Raw genomic sequence first — 19,256 nt, 5'->3', positions numbered from 1 at the left:
AACAAGATCGCTTACTTCCACCTCCGTAATATCTCCTGTCTCCACCCCTGCATCAGCTTATCTGTGCTGAAACCGTCATCCATGTCATTGTTACCTCTAGACTTGACTATCCCAATGCTCTCCTGGCCGGCCTCCCATCTGCCACCCTCCATAAACTTGAGCACATCCAAAACTCTGCTGTCCGTATCCTAACACGCATCAAGTCCCGTTCCCCCATCACCCCTGTGCTCACTGACCTACATTGGCTCCCGGTCCGGGAACGACTCGATTTAAAAAAAATTCTCATCCTTGTTTTCAAATCCCTCCATGGCCTCACCTCTCCCTATCTCTGTTACCTCCTCCAGCCCTACAACCCGCCGAGATCTCTGCGTTCCTCCAATTCTGGCCCCTTGTGAATCCCTGATTGTAATCGCTCCACCGTTGATGGCCATGCCTTCAGCAGCCTAGGCCCTAAGCTGTAGAATTCCCTCCCTAAACCTCTCTGCCTCTCTACCTCTCTCTTCCCCCTTTAAGTTGCTCCTTAAAACCTTCTTTGACCAACCTTTTGGTCACTTGACCCAATATCTCCTTATGTGGCTTGGTGTCAAGTTTTGTTCTATCTTCACTAGAGAAGAGGATGCTGCCAATGTAGCAGTATAGGAGGAGGTAATAGCGATATTGGATAGGATAAAAATAGATAAAGACTAAGTACTAAAAAGTAGAAAAGTCATCTGGTATGGATGGGATACATCCTGGGTAGCTGAGGGAAGTAAGGGGGGAAATTGCAGAGACTCTGACCACAATCTTCCAATCCTCCTTTAGATATGTGAGTGGTGCCAGAGTACTGGAGGATTGCAAATGTTACACCCCTGTTCAAAAAAGGGGAGAGGGATAAACCCGACGATTACAGGCCAGTCAGTCTAATGTCGGTGGTGGGGAATCTTTTAGAGACATTAATCTGGGACAAAATTTATTGGCACTTGGAAAAGCATGGGTTAATAAATGAAAGCCAGCATGGATTTGCTGAAGGCAAATCGTGTTGACTAACTTGGTTGAGTTCTTTGCTGAAGTAACGGAGAGGGTTGATGAGGGTAGTGTGGTTGATGTGTTTATGGACTTTCAAAATGCGTTTGATAAAGTACTACATAATAGACTTGTTAGCAAAATTAAAGTCCATGGGATTAAAGGGACAGTGACAGCGTGGATGCGAATATGGCTAAAGGACAGAAAGCAGATAGTAGTGAATGGTTGTTTTTCAAACTAGTGGGAAGAATACAGTGGTGTTCCCCAGGGGTCATTTTTAGGACCACTGCTCTTTATGATATATATTAATGACCTGGACTTGGGTATAATTTCAAAGTTTGCAGATGACACAAGACTCTGAAATGTAGTAAACAATGAGGATAGTAACAGACTTCAGGAGGACATATTCAGACTGATGAAATGGGCAGACTCATGGCAGATGAAATTTAACACAGAGAAGTGTGAAGTGATACATTTTGGTGGGAAGATTGAGGAGAGGCAATATAAACTAAATGGAACAATTTTAAAGAGGGTGCAGGAACAAAGAGACCCAGGGGTGTATGTACACAAATCTTTGGAAGCGGCAGGACAAGTTGAGAAGGCTGTTAAAAAAGCATATGTGATCCTTGGCTTTATTAATAGAGGCATAGAGTACAAAAGCAAGGAAGTTATGCTAAACCTTTAATAAACACTGGTTAGGCCTCAGCTGGAATATTGCATTCAATTCTGGGCACCACACTTTAAGAAGGATGTCAAGGCCGTAGAGAGGGTGCAGAAGAGATTTACTAGAATGGTACCAGGGATGAAGGACTTCAGTTAAGTGGAGAGACTGGAGAAGCTGGGTTGTTCGACTTAGAGCAAAGGAGATTTGATAGAGGTGTTCAAAATAATGAAGGGTTTTGATGGAATAAATAAGGAGAAACTCTTTCCAGTGGCAGAAGGATCGGTAACCAGAGGACACAGATTTAAGGTAATTGGCAAAAGAGCCAGAGATGACATCAGGAAACATTATTTTTTTTCACAGCGAGTTTGTTATGATCTGGAATGCACTGCCTGAAAGGGTGGTGGAAGCAGATTCAATGGTGACTTTGAAAAGGAAATTGGATAAATACTTGAAGGAAAATGATTTACAGGGCTATGGGGAAAGAGCAGGGAAATGGGACTAATTGGATAGTGCTACCAAAGAGCCAGCACAGACATGATGGGCCAAATGGCTTCCTCTGTGCTGTATCATTCTATGATTCTATGTAGCTCAGTGCATGTGGAACTTGTCCTGCTGCTGGCAACATCCATGTTACAATCGCAGCAGGAGCTTTCCAGGGGCCTGAACCTAGACTGATTCACAATGCCCTTATCTGCAGCACTGGGGTTAGCACCGGTGTGGTTTTGGACATGCATTCAGTTTTCAAGTGGAATATTAGTTTGCACTTTAGGAAATTCCTGAACACCAAAGGACTGATTCCCTACTCTGATGCTCCCAACAACATGAAATGTCGTAGGTCCTCAGGCCCTGATTTTTCCTTCCATTTAATTGAATGGATGGCATTTCAAAGGCTATGGGCCCGTAATTTCCTGTCCAGCACTTGGTGTGAGTGTTGCTGCTCACCGGGGGTGTTCGATTGAGAAATAATCCCTCAAAAATTCTACCTTTTCAAAATAGTAGTCTCTTTTCAAACCGTCTTGCTGTTAGTTACTAAGGTCAGCAACATGAACATCAGCACTCCAGCCCACGGGAAGATCCCGTGCCTTACTTCATCCTTCTGCACGTGCAATTTTGATCCTTGCAAAAGGTGGCGACCCAACCAGTTACAGTGATCACAGAAAGAAAAATCATTGGTCCCTAATGGCTCAATGGATAAAGGTCCCACTTGGTGTCGTACCTGAGCCTTCCAGAGCAGGTTGGATCCTCATCCTCCTGCAAATCCCTCCAAGGCCTTTCGCCATTCTGCCTCTGTAAAATCCTCCAGGCTTATGTGCATCTTACTCTTCTGACTTCAGACTACTGTACGCCCCCTCCTCTATCCCACCGCCCCCACCACCTCCCTCCTATCACCAGTAGTGGCAGAGCCGACAGCCAAAAAACCATCACTTTGCACTTTTCCTTGCTAAACCCTTTCTCCTTGCTTATGCGTGTCTCCACCTTCCAGGGCCTCTTCAAAACTCACCTCTTCCCCCATAACTTTAACAGCTTCCCTTAACTCCTCTCCCATCTTCTGTTACCATCCCCGTGAAGTACCTTAAGCCAACTTTGGCACATTGAAAGCACAATACAAAAAGTAAATATCGTTAGCCGATCCCAGATTGATAGATTTTTGCTAGCCAAGGATATTAAGGGTTATGGACCCAAGACAGGTAGATGGAGTTGAGATACCGATCATCCATGATCTAATTGAATGGTGGAACAGGCTCGAGGGGCTGAATGGCCTTCTCCTGCTCCTAATGTTCCTCAGCTGCAAAGCAGTTGAGCCGTTAGAATTTGCCTCAATCCTCATAGTCCGTAGCATGTCACCTCTTGCTGATACTTGCAACAAGAACAAAATGGAATGCAAATTTACTTCTACTGTCGGATGTAAAGTCAGGATGCCTGTCAGACTGTCTGTAATCTTCAGAAGAATTGGAGAGTGGTACAAATGTATGACTGGAGTTACTGCTGTAAAAATACTGTCAGCGTTCCTGAATCTGTTTAGCTTCATGTGGATTTACTGTAAAACAAGGTATAGACATGATGTCTATGAATGACTGGTAGTTAAATCCACTGAAAGCAGGAGGCTTACTGGAACTCTTGTATAGTGTATTCTGCTTGTGTGCCAAATTCTCAGCTCATACATTGATTGATGCAGTTTTGTTTGACGGGGCTGAATGGGTGTCTGTAATAATGATCCACCAGGCAGTGCTTTGGAAGAAATCTCCATTTTTTTCATGCGTTGGAGGTCTTCAATTTCCGGCCAAATGTGGAAAAGTACCCACGGAATGATGGATGTTGTAGTTTAGATGCATGTTTGCAGTAATGGTGACAACCCATCTAGTTTCAAACTGGACAAACAAGTTTCAATGGTGACAGCTTTGAGAAATGTCCCGTCCTCTTTCTCTCCCCCCCCCCCCCCCCCCCCCCGCCCACCCCCAATCACCAGTAGTGGCAGAGGCGTTAGCCATCAAGCCCCTGACAGGCAGAAAGATTTCAGTTTTGTAACGTTGGCATTAAAAACTTTTTTTTTAACGAGATCTGTGATCGGACCTGTTTGGTGCAACATTCTTCAAGTAAAATGCTGCATCCCTGTTGAGGCTTGAACTGGGCAAAAGATGACACAGCATTATATATTACTGGACAATATCCATACGCAGCTAACTATTCAAGAAATGGTGGGAGATCGACTTTGAATGGGTGTTTGCCACAGTCTACGGGAAACGTCTGCTCAAATGACATGTAGAGATCAAAGTTCAAAGTTTGCCTTTGCCAGGAGGGAACAATGATGACTTAAAGGTATTTTCACAGACGTACATGTTAGAGATTGTATTGCAACAACCAAGACTAGCATTGATATAGCACCTTTAACATAGTAAAACGCCACAAGGCGCTTCACAGGAGCGTTATCAAACAAAATTTGACACCGAGCCACATAAGGATATATTAGGACAGGTGACCAAAAGCTTGGTCAAAGAGGTAGGTTTTAAAGGACAACTTAAAGGCGGAGAGAGAGGTAGAGATGTGGAAAGGTTCAGAGGGGGAATTCGAGTTTCGGGCCTAGGCAGCTGAAAGCACGGTGGAGCGATGGAAAAAGGCCAGAATTGAAGAAGTGCAGAGATCTCGGAAGGTTTGTCGGGCTGGAGGAGGTCGCAGAGATAGGGAAGGGCAAGGCCAAGGAGGGAATTACACGCAGATGAGAATTTTAAAATCGAGGCATTGCCAGACCGGGAGCCAGTGTAGGTCAGTGAGCACGGGGGTGATGAGTGAACGGGACTTGGTGCGAGTTTAGATGTGGGCAGCATAGTTTTGGATGAGCCTGCGTTTATTGAGACTAAGTTATCTATCCCCCCACTGAAGGGCTTGCATCCTCAAAACTCTCCCCATTTCTCCTGGGCCCCATCCCTCTGGTGCTGTGGTGGGATGTGGATGACCAACTTCCAGTCCTCTGTGAATTCTGTCCTTAACAGCTTCTTGTAGCCACATAATAGTGATCTGGTGAGGACACGATGACCTGATCAGAGCGATGAGATGCAAGCTTTTGTTGCTTCCTCTTTTTGTTTCGGCCATTCCCCCTCCCTCCCCGCAGGCAAATTATCCTTTGCTGGGTTACAATTATATGGGCATCAGGTGCCCTCCGGTATTTCACTCAAGTGGCCACTTTATGAGACTACAGACAGTTCGTGTAGAGGAGGGCATCACAATTGAGCCTGGTCCTGTCTTCTTCCAATGTCCCAACACATGCATTTCTAGTAGAAGCCACTGGGTAGTATTCAAAAGCAAGAATCCTGGACAATAATCCCCTGCAAGCCAGTTGATGTTGAGGCCAATTAAAGCACCCTTACTGCCACCTCAGCCAACAGCATAGGCTGAGAATCATACCCAAGCCTTTTTGATTGTATTGGCTTAGCTACTCATTGGCTACTTTAGTTTGGTTAGCATTGTAGCGGGGTTGGGAATGTAAGTTTAATGCTGCACTCTAGGGTTCCTGATCTCAGCTTGGTCTTCACTTGGTTCCTGGTCTCAAGTGAAGTTCAAAACATTTGCCTGCAGGGACGGTTAAAAAATTGAACTGGCCTCTCTGTTGGGCCAAATCTTCTAGAAGGCTGTCCAAGGCTGACATTTTCTGTGGCCTTGATCTTGACCGCCTCACCCTCCTGGATGTTTGAGCCAGCAAGGAGAGAACATAAAGGAGGAAAGGAGTGAACGAGCGTGTGCCCCACGCAGAAAAATCTACTATGTTCCTGTATCGGGTACATTTACCATAGCTGTCCTAAATACAAGAAGGAACACTCGGGATGTACTGTAATTTTTCACAAAAGGAATGGTATTCTGTAAATTGGTTTTATCTTGCCTCAGTGCAGTGTGATGCGGTTAACAAATTGATCCAATCTCACATTTATCTTTAACATACTGCTTCATTAAATATTTTATTTCACAGAACATCCTGTGTTTGGTTTTAATTTATCTACTGAGATGTCTTACTTTGTGAAATCTGAGTGAGTGTACTGCACACGCTTTTTCGGCGTAGTGTCCAATGTACCTTTCTGTGCCAGCAGGAAGTTTCCCTGATGGGTAGAATCATAGAAATTTACGCCACAGAAGGAGGCCATTCGGCCCATCGTGTCCGTGCCGGCTGTGAAAGAGTCATCCAGCCTAATCCAACTTTCCAGCTCTTGGTCCATGGCCTCGTAGGTTGTGGTACTTCAAGTGGATATCCAAGCACCTTTTAAAGCGATGAGGGTTTACTGCCTCTACCACCCTTCCAGGCAGTGAGTTGCAGACCTCTACCACCCTCTGGGTGCAAAAAAAATTTCTTAGCTCCCCTCTAATCCTTCTACCAATTACTTTAAATCTATGCCCCCTGGTCACTGACCCCTCTGCTAAGGGAAATAGGTCATAGAGTCATAGAGTTATACAGCACGGATAGAGGCCCTTCGGCCCATCGTGTCCGCGCCGGCCATCAAGCCCTGTCTACTCTAATCCCATATTCCAGCATTTGGTCCGTAGCCTTGTATAGCTACAGGTCCTTCCTGTCCACTCTACCTAGGCCCCTCATAATTTTATACACCCAATTAAATCTCCTCTCAGCCTCCTCTGTTCCAAAGAAAACAACCCCAGCCTGTCCAATCTTTCCTCATAGCTAAAATTTTCCAGTCCTGGCAACATCCTCGTAAATCTCCTTTGTACCCTCTCTAGTGCAATCACATCTTTCCTGTAATGTGGTGACCAGAACTGTTCGCAGTACTCAAGCTGTGGCCTAACTAGTGTTTTATACAGTTCTAGCATAACCTCCCTGCTCTTATATGTCTATGCCTTGGCTAATAAAGGAAAGTATCCCGTATGCCTTTTTAACCACCTTGTCTACTTGTCCTACCTTCAGGGATCTGTGGACATGCACTCCAAGGTCCTCCACACCTCTCAGTATCCTCCCATTTATTATGTATTCCCTTGCCTTGTTTGCCCTCCCCAAATGCATTACCTCACACTTCTCTGGATTGAATTCCATTTGCCACTTGTCTGCCCACCTGACCAGTCCATTGATATCTTCCTGCAGTCTACAGCTTTCCTTCTCACTAACCACACGGCCAATTTTTGTATCATCTGCAAACTTTTTAATCATGCCCCCTACATTTAAGTCTAAATCATTGATGTATACCACAAAAAGCAATGGACCTAATACTGAGCCCTGCGGAACCCCACTGGAAACAGCCTTCCAGTCATAAAATCACCTGTCGACCATTACCCTGTGCTTCCTGCCACTGAGCCAATTTTGGATCCAACTTGCCACTTTCCCTTGGATCCCATGGGCTTTTACTTTTTTGATCAGTCTGCCATGTGGGACCTTGTCAAAAGCCTTGCTAAAATCCATGTAGACTATATCAAACATGCTACCCTCATCAGCCCTCCTTGTTACCTCCTCAAAAAATTCCACCAAGTTAGTCAGACACGACCTTCCCTTAACAAATCAATGCTGACTCTCCTTGATTAATCCGTGCGTTTCTAAATGACAATTAATACTGTCCCTTAGAATTGTTTCCAATAATTTGACCATCACCGAGGTTGGGCTGACTGGCCTGTAATTACTCGGTCTATCCCTTTTTAAACAACGGTACAACGTTAGCAGTCTTCCTGTAGCACTAAGGTATACAGACAGAAAGGTCAAAGTTTGATTCCGCTTTCACTTCCCAGCCTGTGCTGAGTTATCTGAGCCTATCCATAATTGGCCTGGGCTAACCCTGGGCTAGAAGGAGGATAAAAATCAGCCCGCATTCCCAGTCCTAGTCGCTATCCAGTGACTCCTGCTGGAAATGCATGTGTGTGGACACTGGGTGCAGAAAAGGATTGGGCTTGGCACTGATAATTGAATAGTGTTCCATCACTCACTGTCCAGGCATACACGAGTGACCACCTGAGCAAGGTATCAGAGTAGCCAACACTCGTGGAGTCATACTCCAGCATGAGTGATCGTCAAAGATCGGAGAGAGAAAACAGCCTATTTCCACTTATTCCAGAACTATTGTGTTGTTGAGATTCCTGTGTGACTGAACACATTCTAATCTTAAATCAGGAGAGAGAATTCAAAACTCAGGCATCACAAGGTCTATCTTCTTTCCGCTGTCTGGGTAATGTCCTGATTGTCCAATGAATTCAGACACATAGTGGTTATGGAGCAGAACAAAATACCCTGAGCTATCACCTTCACACAATTCATAACGCCAGCATTAAATTTAGAGCCCAGCAAATTCCGAAACACCCCTTTAATTCAGGAGCAATAAAGTGATATTTCAAAGGGGAACAACAGCCATTATCTGGATCATGTCAGAAATTGTGAGGTGGATAATATTGGGGAAGAGTTGAAGTGCAGATCATAAAGAACTAAACGTAATTGGGGAAAGAAAGATGAGAAAAGATTGCTGATACTGGCTGGGAAAATGATGAGTTACAGGAGCAGTTCTATTATGAAAGACTTTTTCTATAATATATGGAAGATAGGAAGAGGAAGCCATTTTATTTATTTTCCTAACCTATTAACCTAACCGGAACATTTGCTGCTACTAATTTGTTGAGGGTCACACAGCATTAGTGTTTTTGTTTACCCTACAAAAAAATTGATTAATTTTACTTTGTTCTTGTGTTTCCATTTGCTCTGTGTACAGAATATGTCTCTGTTTCTTTCTCTAACTCTATTCTCTATCAATTACTATCTCTCTACTCACTATCATCTCTCTATCTCTACATCTCTTTCTTGGTCAATCCTCATTTACATTCTGTCATGAACCAAGTTTAAGAAAAAACACAAATTTATTTTGAAGACACAAACAGATCAAACATTTGTAAAATTCAAGATTTGCTTTGTGCACTGTGCTTTGTTGAATCAAGTGATGATTTTAGTTTATCATAATGGCAATCTGATGAAAGATGAATTGAACTGATAAAAGGAGGTTCCTTTTCATACAAAGATTGATCAAGCCATGTATTGGACTCCCAGATAGAGTGATGGAGGCAAAAACCCTGGAGTCATTTAAGAAACAATTAGATGATACAATTGAAGGTGTTTAGGGTCTTTCCAGATGGAAGAACTAAGATGAGCTGAATGACCTTCCTCATTTGTAATTATCTTGTGATCTCAAAATTAAGCTACACGATTAGAACGTGTGGATGCGATAATGGTCATTCTGGCCCCTTCTCAACTTTACTTTTATTGTGCTTGGGTTAAGAATATGTTTTAGCATCTGTATTTGATGTTGATAGTGGATTTTCACTCATTTCACCTTTCACTGCTTGCTGTAAGCTAGAAATTCCTCCGTGTGCTATTTTTAATAAATTGGTTAACAGGTTCAGGTGAAGTTGAATGGGTTCACTACTGTCAAAAGAGCTTCCAGAGGAACTTCTGCCCTAAACTCTATCACCTCTCAGTAAAGCAGACTTTCTGGTAGCTTCAGATCATTTCCATGTTGATGGGGACCATTAGAAAGGACCTCCTTCTTTGCAAATTTTTCTTGTGTTGTTGTGGGGGTTTAGCAGAGTTATCAATGGATGTGGAGAAGGAGGGGGAGGTGGAAGGAAAGGGGTGCAAAAGCAACAGTGGGCAGAGGGATCAATGAGAGGTCAGATGCACTGTGAGATTTCATTTCCATAAAAGACATCCCTAAAATATAAACCACCCCCGGAAATTGGCTGTCGGTCCTTCAAAGGTCTCAGACCACTTCTGGTACTTAATCCATTTACTGAGCCATGGAAATAGTCTGCTTGATTGCTTTAATAAAAATTAATTAAGTCCTCAGGAAAGGATGACAGTTGCTCATTGAGAACAGAGCCCTGATTCATTTGCCTCAATGAGAAAGAGCTTGATAGCCTGCGGGAGTCATTGTACATTACAGTCTCCAACTTTCTAGGGAGAATGGCAAAATTTTCTATTGGAAGAAATAGTTGAATTGAAATTTCACTGCATTAATAAATTAATGAATTTGTTATAAGGTACATGCCTGTGATATCTTCTACTGAATGAGAAATTGGAAACTGAGTCAGTCTTGGATTCAAAAGGGACTTAGCAGGTGTGAAGTGGAGAGTTATCATGGATTGGAGATTTGGGGGTTTTACTATCACTGAATAAAACAGTGATGCTCCTTTGAATAGGAAGCACGTTACAAGGCTTTGCAAATACATTTATCTCCATTTCGTTATTACTTTGCAGTCTAAAGATTTGCCCATGATCTTATTCATTTCCAGCAGCACGGCTTCAGAACATTAACACTTTCACAAAATGACCGTGTAACTAGGAATGGCATTTCCCTTCTATGTTTCACTCAAAGTATGAGCAGGAGCTTACAAAATATTTCCAGAGTTGTTGAAAATCTGCTCAGGACACAAAGATTTAAGAACGATGCAGAGCCTTTGACCAGAGGTGCCCATTTCTGATAGAAAACTATCTGAAGTGCATAGTAACATGATATGTCTGACTGCGGTGGTGATACATTTCACTGGTTGGAAATATACTGTTCTCCAATGCAAAAAAAATGGGGATGCCTGACTATGAGGAACTTGGCCACAACGCTTGTTTTTAAGTGGGATTTTCCCAGTTTTTTCCACTCTCCTTCCAACACCGTTACTTGAACCTTATAATAGTAGCCCAGGTGGTTTATGTTTGGTGAATTTTGATTAACTGCAGTTATCTGAATGCTGAGCAGCTTACAGTGTCTGAACCACTGTTCGGAAGTGTGAAGGGACACCATTTTGAATAAATTGAGGGGATAAATAGATTAGAATAGGTGAAGATTGAAGCTGAATCAGAAAGACAGAAGAGACAAGATGGCAGAAATAAGTTTTTAAAAAAACTATTGGATGGAGGATTGGAATGAAGCAAATAACAAAAGTTATTGGAATAATATGTTTAATGATAATTGGGAAAAGCCTTGGGCTTATTCAGACAGATTCTTCATCACTGAAGGAACTAAAGTACAGTTTAATATTTAATGTAAACTATAGTTCTTACAAATGTACACATTTGTAACTTTAGCAGTGAAGGCTGGTCTCAGTGCTGCTGTTGTAATCAGGATGAAGTATCTGTTCTCTTGTCTTTGAGATGCCTGCAGTCTGTGTGATAATCACCAGAATTATCCTTCATTATATGCTTCTTAGTTCTCAAATTAAGCACCAACAAAATTATCGAATTTGCTGCAATGAGCATGATGATAACTATAGTCTTGATTTTTCTGACTAATTTACATGGTCAGATTTCATCATGTTCACAAATCAAGATTTCTCATAACTAATTGCATCCAAACCCTCAAGTTCACTAATAACCTTAAAACCTTAAACTAATCATGTCGTAATTTGAATCTCTCAGTCCCCCAGTACATTAATAGTCTTTATTTCTTGATTTATGCAAACGCTTTCCTTGTGCTGTTTGTAATTCTGTTTTGTGATAGAATCATTGAAAGTTACGGCTCAGAAGGAGGCCATTCGGTCCATTGTGCCAGCCAAAAAAGAGCTATCCAGCTTAATCCCACTTTCCAGCACTTAGTTCGTAGCCCTGTAGGTTACTGCACTTCAAGTGCACATCCAAGTACTTTTTAAATGAGTTGAGGGTTTCTGCCTCTACTACCCTTTCAGGCAGTGAGTTGTAGACCCACAGCACCCTCTGGGTGAAAACATTTCTCCTCCGCTCCCCTCTAATCCTTCTACCAATTACTTTAAATCTATGCCCCCTGGTCACTGACCCGTCTGCTAAGGGAAATAGTTTCCTCCCTATCCACTTTATCTAGTCCCATCATAATTTTATATACCTCAATTAAGTGCTAAGTTTGAAGGAAAAATTGCTGCTTAATGGAGAACTGGTAGGAATGCAGACCATTAGTAAACTGAGCAGTGTCCGTCCGCAAACACCTAAAGTGGACAGAAGAGAACTCATGACATAATTGGCTGGTAGTGGGCGAAGGTAACTAGCAGTGACAGAGATAGACTAATAAGTGTACTGAGGGGTGAGGTCTGACTGACCCCCTGGCCTGGGACAGCTCACTGGCATGTATTGGAGATATGTCTTGATGATGATGTGTGACTTCTATACGTTTCATGTGGTAGGGATTAATTGTAGGGTCCCTGTGTGCTGCCTACTGCCATAGATGGCTATGCAGAGAAATTATTTGCCTAGATACTACATCATTACATTATGTGTTTGAAAACCTTTGTATTGTGCATTATGCAGTAATTTTGCAAAGCTCCACTGCTGGCACAAAGATTCACTGGACACGGATACACGTTGGTGCAAGGGCTATAATGCTACATCCTTGATTCCCCGACCCGTGCTCACCATTACTGAGGATCTGTGCTGGCAGAAGGGCCTTGTGAAATTACCACTTATTTGTCATTGCCTTTACCTCCCCCCCCCAGCCCCCATCTCCTCCCGCTATTTTCCCCCTCCTCTCCTCAGTGAGCCTCATTGATGAGTGTCAGTAGTATATTTGACTGTGTCATTGAAGAGTGATCAAGAGCGGGAGCCATGGCTTATTTTTGCACCCCAGCTGAACTTGGCTATCTCAATCAACCCAGACCAGGGATTGTTCATGCAATCTGTCTGATCTGTATGACCCAATGAAATGCCACACAAGGCATTGATCCACTGACCCACAGAATCGTAGTCATAGAAGTTTCTAGCACAGAGTGAGGTCATTTGCCCATAGACTCTGCCAACTTTCTGGAAGTGCTATCCGTTTAGTCCCAAACCCAGCTTTTTCCCCATACTGTTTCAATCTTTTCTTCCTCAAGTATTTACTGACTTCCCTTTCTAAAGCTGTTATGAATTCTGCTTCCACCACAGGTTCAGTTAGGGTGGTCCATGTCCCGACAACTCTGGTCCATCTGTCATGCTATTTTTCATTGTACCTCACGCTCCTGGAAATAACTTGTTTTTGATTGGGATCGACCTAACTGAGTACTTTGTTATTTGCATTCGTGGACCCTGGTAAAAAAATGGGACAACTTCCTGGTTAGATGTGTAGTCGGGATTTTGTGTTAGCAGCAAGGTTCCAACCCCTTCAAACCACATTTCTTACCCAACACACAATTACAGTGCTCAACTGATAAACTAAAAACAGTGTCTGTCCTATGATAATATACATAGCCAAGTGTGGAGAAGGAAAATTTGAACTCTGAACATGATGATAACTATAGACGTGACTGCGGTTAATCTAAATGGCCAGATTTCTTCATCTTCACAAATCAAAATGTCTCAAAACTTTGCCTGTGGAACACTGTGATGTGCTGTTACCAGCTGGCTTGGTGATAAGTTGATTGATCAATTATTTAAATTGCTGTCAAAACACTTAATCTGTTATGAATGATTAATCAGCCCAGCCCTACTGTCAAAGACTTCACAACATTAGACATTCCCAGGGCTTGTACCATTTGCTTAACACCATCATGTAGGTGTTCAAGACAATTAAGTTCAATGTTGATTGGTGCCGAGCTTCTCTGAATAGCCAAGCTCTGTATTTAGGTGGTGAATATTACATTACCATAATAAACATTTTCTATGGATATTATTTCCCCCTCCTCATCCCAATCTTTTATCTCTGTATTCTTGGGGTGCCATCTTTTGCCAAGTCCAAAACCCGACATCAAGTGGAATAGGGCAAGAAGAGGTCGGAGATCAAGGCTCGAGCTGTGATGTTTTTGGTGATGAAAATGCTCTGAAAACTTGCATAAGTGATACTTACACATCATAAGGCACAGGAGTGGGAAAACTGGGACTCTGTTCTATTAATACACTTGGATATCTGGTTTACATTTTAGAAAATTCTGGATAGCGTGCTCTCTGGTCTCAAGGTAGGCAGATGGCAGTGTTACGGCACTCAATAACTAGGAGGGCCACCAGAGTGGTCCATAGTTACTTCACTAGATTTAATTTTCTCCCTCCTTCTCACTGAGGAAGTACCTGGTGTCACCTGGATTGTGAAATAGCTGGGAGATCAGGAACTTACCTTGTAGATGGACCATAGGCATGGGCACACACTGGCATTGTAAAGGTGGTCATATCAGCAAATTCAAGAATGAGCTCGATAGATACAGGCAGAGAAAGTGACTGAGGGATATGGATAAATGGTAGTGGAATAGGACTTGGAGGGTGTAAAAGAGAGCCAGCAGGGGAGCGATAAACTAAATATCCTCCTCCTATGCTGTAAAATTCTGAGAAATAGAATAATCTATCATTTTTCAAGCTTTGGGCCAGCCTGATGCCCTCCTCCAGTTTTGTACATTCCAATGTAACCCACAACCTACTGGTCCATGGCAAAGGCACTAGTACACTAAACCACTAGCCATCGGCCCATCCTCATTTCCAAGTGTTTCAAACATTGTTAATCTTTTTAGTTCATTTAGTTTAGTTGGTGCCTGAGTTCCCATCTTGATTTAGCCAACAAATAGAAAAGTGTAGATAGGGTGAGGCCTACAAGGATGGCTTCAATAAATATCATGGTTAGGTCACAGATTAGTATGATATGGTTCTGAGTTCCAAATGTTATCTTGGTCACCGGGGAAACGCGAAGCAAAACCAAGGCTTCCTTCCCAAAAGGAGGACAATTAGAAGTTGAATTGACCTAGGCCTCTTCTAGACGCATCCCAGTGGTTATTTTATACACTGAATCTGCAAAGGATTGTGCCATAACTATGGATTGGTGCATAGCATCGGGATAGGCTTACCATGTTTTGCCAACTCCAAAACGAGACAGGAGGAAGGAATCATTGCGTCAGTTCTGATATTTGCTTTGCTGCTGATAAAAAAAATTCTCTGAAAGCCTCCTCAGCCTTAATAATGAACTTCTCCACATTAAAAGGTACAGAAGTAAGAATGAAAAACTGCATTCTGGCATCTGGTTTATATTTAACAAATTCCTGGGCACCTCACTCCAGAAGAGACCTGTCCACTCCTAAACTGGACATGCCTTTTAGTCACTGTCCTAATTGTCATGTAAGAGTTTTTCAATGAAGGTATGAACAGCGAGTCTCTACTTGTGTTCGTAGATAAAACCCCGCACTTTCTGCGGCTCGGAGATGTGGAGACGAATTCTGGGCAGAATGCAACGTTCCAGTGCGTGGCAGCTGGGCGAACAGCCGAAACGGAAAGACTCTTGCTGCAGGTAAATAAGTCAGTCTTACAGCCATCAAACCTTTCATGACTAAATGTGAAATATAAATCTTGCATTGGCCTTGCATATAACATCCCTTCAGTCTCCACACGTCTTGTGGATCACAGAGAAAGGTCAGAATATCAAATATGCGCCAATGGCTAACTGCATTTACTGTAAATCTCTGCTTTGCTAACCTTTGGTTACTGTGAAATGAGGAAGATATTTTATTATATGTTAACTCTGTTGGAGTTAAGAGAGGGACCTCTTTCCTTCCATCAAACAGCGAAACGGTCATGAGTTTTACATTAAGGATTCACTTTTAAAGTAACATCCTAAAATTAAATAGAAACTGCAGCATTTTTCCCCACTCATCAACCCCTGTGAAAGACCCTGAATTAATGCTTTTCTTTATTTCATTTGTGTTAGATTGACTCAGTCAGCAGCACTCTTGTCTCTGAGATGAACAGTGAGGGATCAAGCCCCATTCCATTACTTTTGTTTTGGTCAGTCTGATATCTTGTACATGCCGAAACCCATTGGCATGTCTGAGTTTCTAATTCAAGGGCTTCTCTTTGCCCAATATGGCATGTCATTCTCTCCCTGTAGAGAGAGTTTAAGTGCTGGTCAGCAGAATCGAGCTGTGTGTGTAAGGGTACTGTTGGAGTTTAACCAGGTAAAACCACACAGCTTACAAAAGTAGATCACTGGTAAGCTTTGCGCTGCTTGTACAACGAGGACCACCTAACCTGGTAGGACATTGGCCTGCAGGATTATCTGGAGCCAAATGGGAAGAACTCCAGCCTCTAGGTATATTCCTCCAGGTTCCAATAATGAGCCAAACCGGTTGGTTGATCATCAACCATGCTCAATAGTACTACCAACCTGCTTAGTTCAGGTATCGGAATACTAAGTCTGCCCTGGAGAGTTGACTTGGTTCCAAACTTTCATTAACCAGGCATGTCAACTTGGAGCCTCTCTGATCCTGCCTACCTCATGCAATTAAATAGTCATTAGTTGATTGTTAAACAAATGAATAGCACAAGTTTGAGCCCGGGTGGACAACAGTTATTAGGAGCTCCTCACAAGTGGTATGGCGAGCAGCACAACTCACCATGAAAGTGTGAGTGCATTCCTACCATTCTGTTGACCATAGCATGGACAGATATCATACCCCATTGAACAGTAGTGCAGAATTTCAATAATAGCCACTTGTATCTTTGCAACACGATTGTGGTAGGCACCAAGCCCTGGATATGTGAGTCAATGTTGTCATACCCAGGTAATACCTTTCAGCAGCTGTCATCACAAGTCTCAGTTTCCTCACCGTCTGTACAACGAACATCCCCCTTCAGTATGGTGTTGTGCCAGCCATCTTGATTTTTTTCGATTTTTGTATCTAAAGATGTAGAATACAAAAACAAGAAGGTAATGTTGAATTTGTACAAGACCTGAGGGCAAAGTTCTGACTGGGTTTCCAAATTACCATAGTGACTACACTTCATTGGCTATAAAGCGCTTTGGGACATCCTGAGATGATGAAAGGCACGATATAAATGCAAAGTTATTTCTTTCTTGAGCTTTGGGCATCCCATTGTAGGAAGTACACAAAAGCAATGGGAAAGGTACAGCATAGGTTCACTAGGATATTATCAGGGATGAGTGGTTACAGTCACGAAGGGAGACTTGAGAAGTTAAGGGTTTTTTCACGAGAGCTGAGAAGGTTAAAGGGTGACCTGATAGAGGTCTTCCAGATTATGAAGGGTTATGACAAGGCAAGTTGTGATAGGTCATTTCCACTGGTCAGTGAGACGATAGTTGAAGATAATAATTTTAAAAAACTTAAAGGTGTGGTTAGAAATAGTTTCTTTACACAGAGGGCGGTTAGAATGTGAACTTCTTTGCTGCAAACTTGTTGAAGCAGACTCTGTTCATTCTTTTTAAAGGGAATTAGATAGCTGCTTGAAAAAGAGACACATGAAACATTATGGGGAGTGAGCAGGAGGTAGCAACTGTGGGGGGGAAAAAGCTCCAGCAGACACTTCACTGTCATTCAGAATGTGGAGATGCCGGTGATGGACTGGGGTTGACAATTGTAAACAATTTTACAACACCAAGTTATAGTCCAACAATTTTATTTTAAAATTCACAATCTTTCGGAGGCTTCCTCCTTCCTCAGGTGAATGTGCATTCACGTGAGGAAGGAGGAAGCCTCCGAAAGCTTGTGAATTTTAAAATAAAATTGTTGGACTATAACTTGGTGTTGTAAAATTGTTTACAATTGTCATTCAGAAAGACCACAGGAAAGCAGCCTCACCTCACCTCTTCTCAGCACAGACCTGGGATTTCTGAATTTTCTGTTTGGCCAGCTCCCTCCGAGATCGCACTGATGAGCCCAGCTACCTCTCACTGGCCGCTGCTGACAGGCTGGCTTTCTCCAAACAAGCTACTGTTAGCTATTCTGTTTCCTTCGTCTGTCCCTACTGTTAACATTACGCTCTATAACCTCATTCTGCCTTTAGCCCTGCCCTCCCACCCCAGACTACAGTCAGCCCTTTCCCAAAGATATTACACCTGCTATCTGACCCCAAGCTGACGTTAGCCCCGCTCCCTCTGACCCCAAGCTGACGTTAGCCCCGCTCCCTCTGACCCCAAGCTGACGTTAGCCCCGCTCCCTCTGACCCCAAGCTGACATCAGCCCCGCTCCCTCTGACCCCGGGCTGGCGTCAGCCCCGCTCCCTCTGACCCCGCTCTGTTGCAGAGCTAAAACCCATTCAGTGGGCATTTAATGAACAAGGGTTAAATCTGTGATTGAGGAAGAGCTTGCTATGTTGAATTAGCCTAAATGATTGCCGTTTGCGAGTCGCATGATTTGAACTCATGCTGACTAAATTAAGCATGTAACAGCTGTTAGAGTATAAATAATAAAGCAATTAATAATGCTTTCTTGTCAATGAACAGTTGTAACAATGTGAGAAAATGCTACATTAATTTGTACCTAATGAGGATTTTAGGGCGTCATTGTACCAGTTTGAATCTGGCACCTGCTGACAGTGAAGTGAAGCTGGCGGCCAGGGATTACATGGCTGGCCCTCCTGTGCAGTGGGTGTGAACCCAACTGAGAGCTGTGCTCGCTAGAACTGGCATTGAAACCCTGGGATCGACAGCTCCCTGCTAACATTAAAATTGTAGCCATGATGTGGAGATGCCGGTGATGGACTGGGGTTGACAAATGTAAGGAATCTTACAACACCAGGTTATAGTCCAACTGTTTTATTTGAAAATCACAAGCTTTCGGAGGCTTTCTCCTTCGTCAGGGGCCTCGGTTTAACATCTCACCGAAAGCCGGCACCTCCGACAGTGCTGCACTCGCTCAGTACTGCACTGGGCGTGTCAGCCTGGATTTTGCGCTCGAGTCTCTGGAGTGGGATTTGAATCCACAGCCTTCCGATTCAAAGGCGAGAGTGTCTAGACTGAGCCACGACTGCCAACGTTTAAGAGCATGTTTACACGGGTTGTAACAAATCAGTTCTCACCCACTCGTTCTGAAGCAGGTTTTTCATGCCTGTGTGATTCTGACATTACGAAATTCCAAGGCTGCCCACGAGAGGAAGAGATTGGAAACGCCAGCTGCTGAAGACCATGATGACATTGCGGCCAAGGATCTGCTGGGGGGAGGGGGGAGGTTCACTTTTCAGATTCCAGTGCATTGGGGAGTCAAATTATTTCTGCTTCCACGCCAACTTCAGCATCACAACAAAGGGGAAGTTGTTTCACTGACACTGGTGTGTAAATGCCCCCCTAAAAAAATTCCCAGGGTGTCAAATGGACCCCTCTCCCCCGTAAATGTTTAAATTTGGAGAATGGGCCGAATGGCGGCCTCCTGTGCTGAAATATTCTATGCACGATTCTATGATTGTGCCAGTGTGAAGCTCGCACCCCTCGAC

General features: G+C 43.3%; 1 protein-coding gene and 1 long non-coding RNA gene across 6 annotated transcripts in view; one reads left to right on the top strand and one right to left on the bottom strand.

Annotated features, from left to right (window-relative positions):
• Positions 1-19,256, top strand: part of LOC137342691 (receptor-type tyrosine-protein phosphatase U-like) — a 767,577-nt gene that overhangs the window by 467,368 nt on the left and 280,953 nt on the right. For all 5 annotated transcript variants that reach the window (XM_068006795.1, XM_068006794.1, XM_068006792.1 and 2 more), the window contains one exon: positions 15,206-15,321. In XM_068006795.1, the coding sequence (XP_067862896.1) occupies positions 15,206-15,321 (116 nt within the window). The remainder of the gene's footprint in view (positions 1-15,205; positions 15,322-19,256) is intronic.
• Positions 11,211-18,945, bottom strand: LOC137342692 (uncharacterized). Its single transcript, XR_010967327.1, has 3 exons — positions 18,846-18,945; positions 16,599-16,708; positions 11,211-11,281 (listed from the first exon to the last, which is right to left on the bottom strand). It is a non-coding gene; the product is annotated as an uncharacterized lncRNA (long non-coding RNA).

Source organism: Heptranchias perlo, chromosome 26, assembly GCF_035084215.1.
Source record: "Heptranchias perlo isolate sHepPer1 chromosome 26, sHepPer1.hap1, whole genome shotgun sequence".
Taxonomy (NCBI): domain Eukaryota; kingdom Metazoa; phylum Chordata; class Chondrichthyes; order Hexanchiformes; family Hexanchidae; genus Heptranchias; species Heptranchias perlo.
This window is presented reverse-complemented; position numbering and strand designations above follow the sequence as displayed.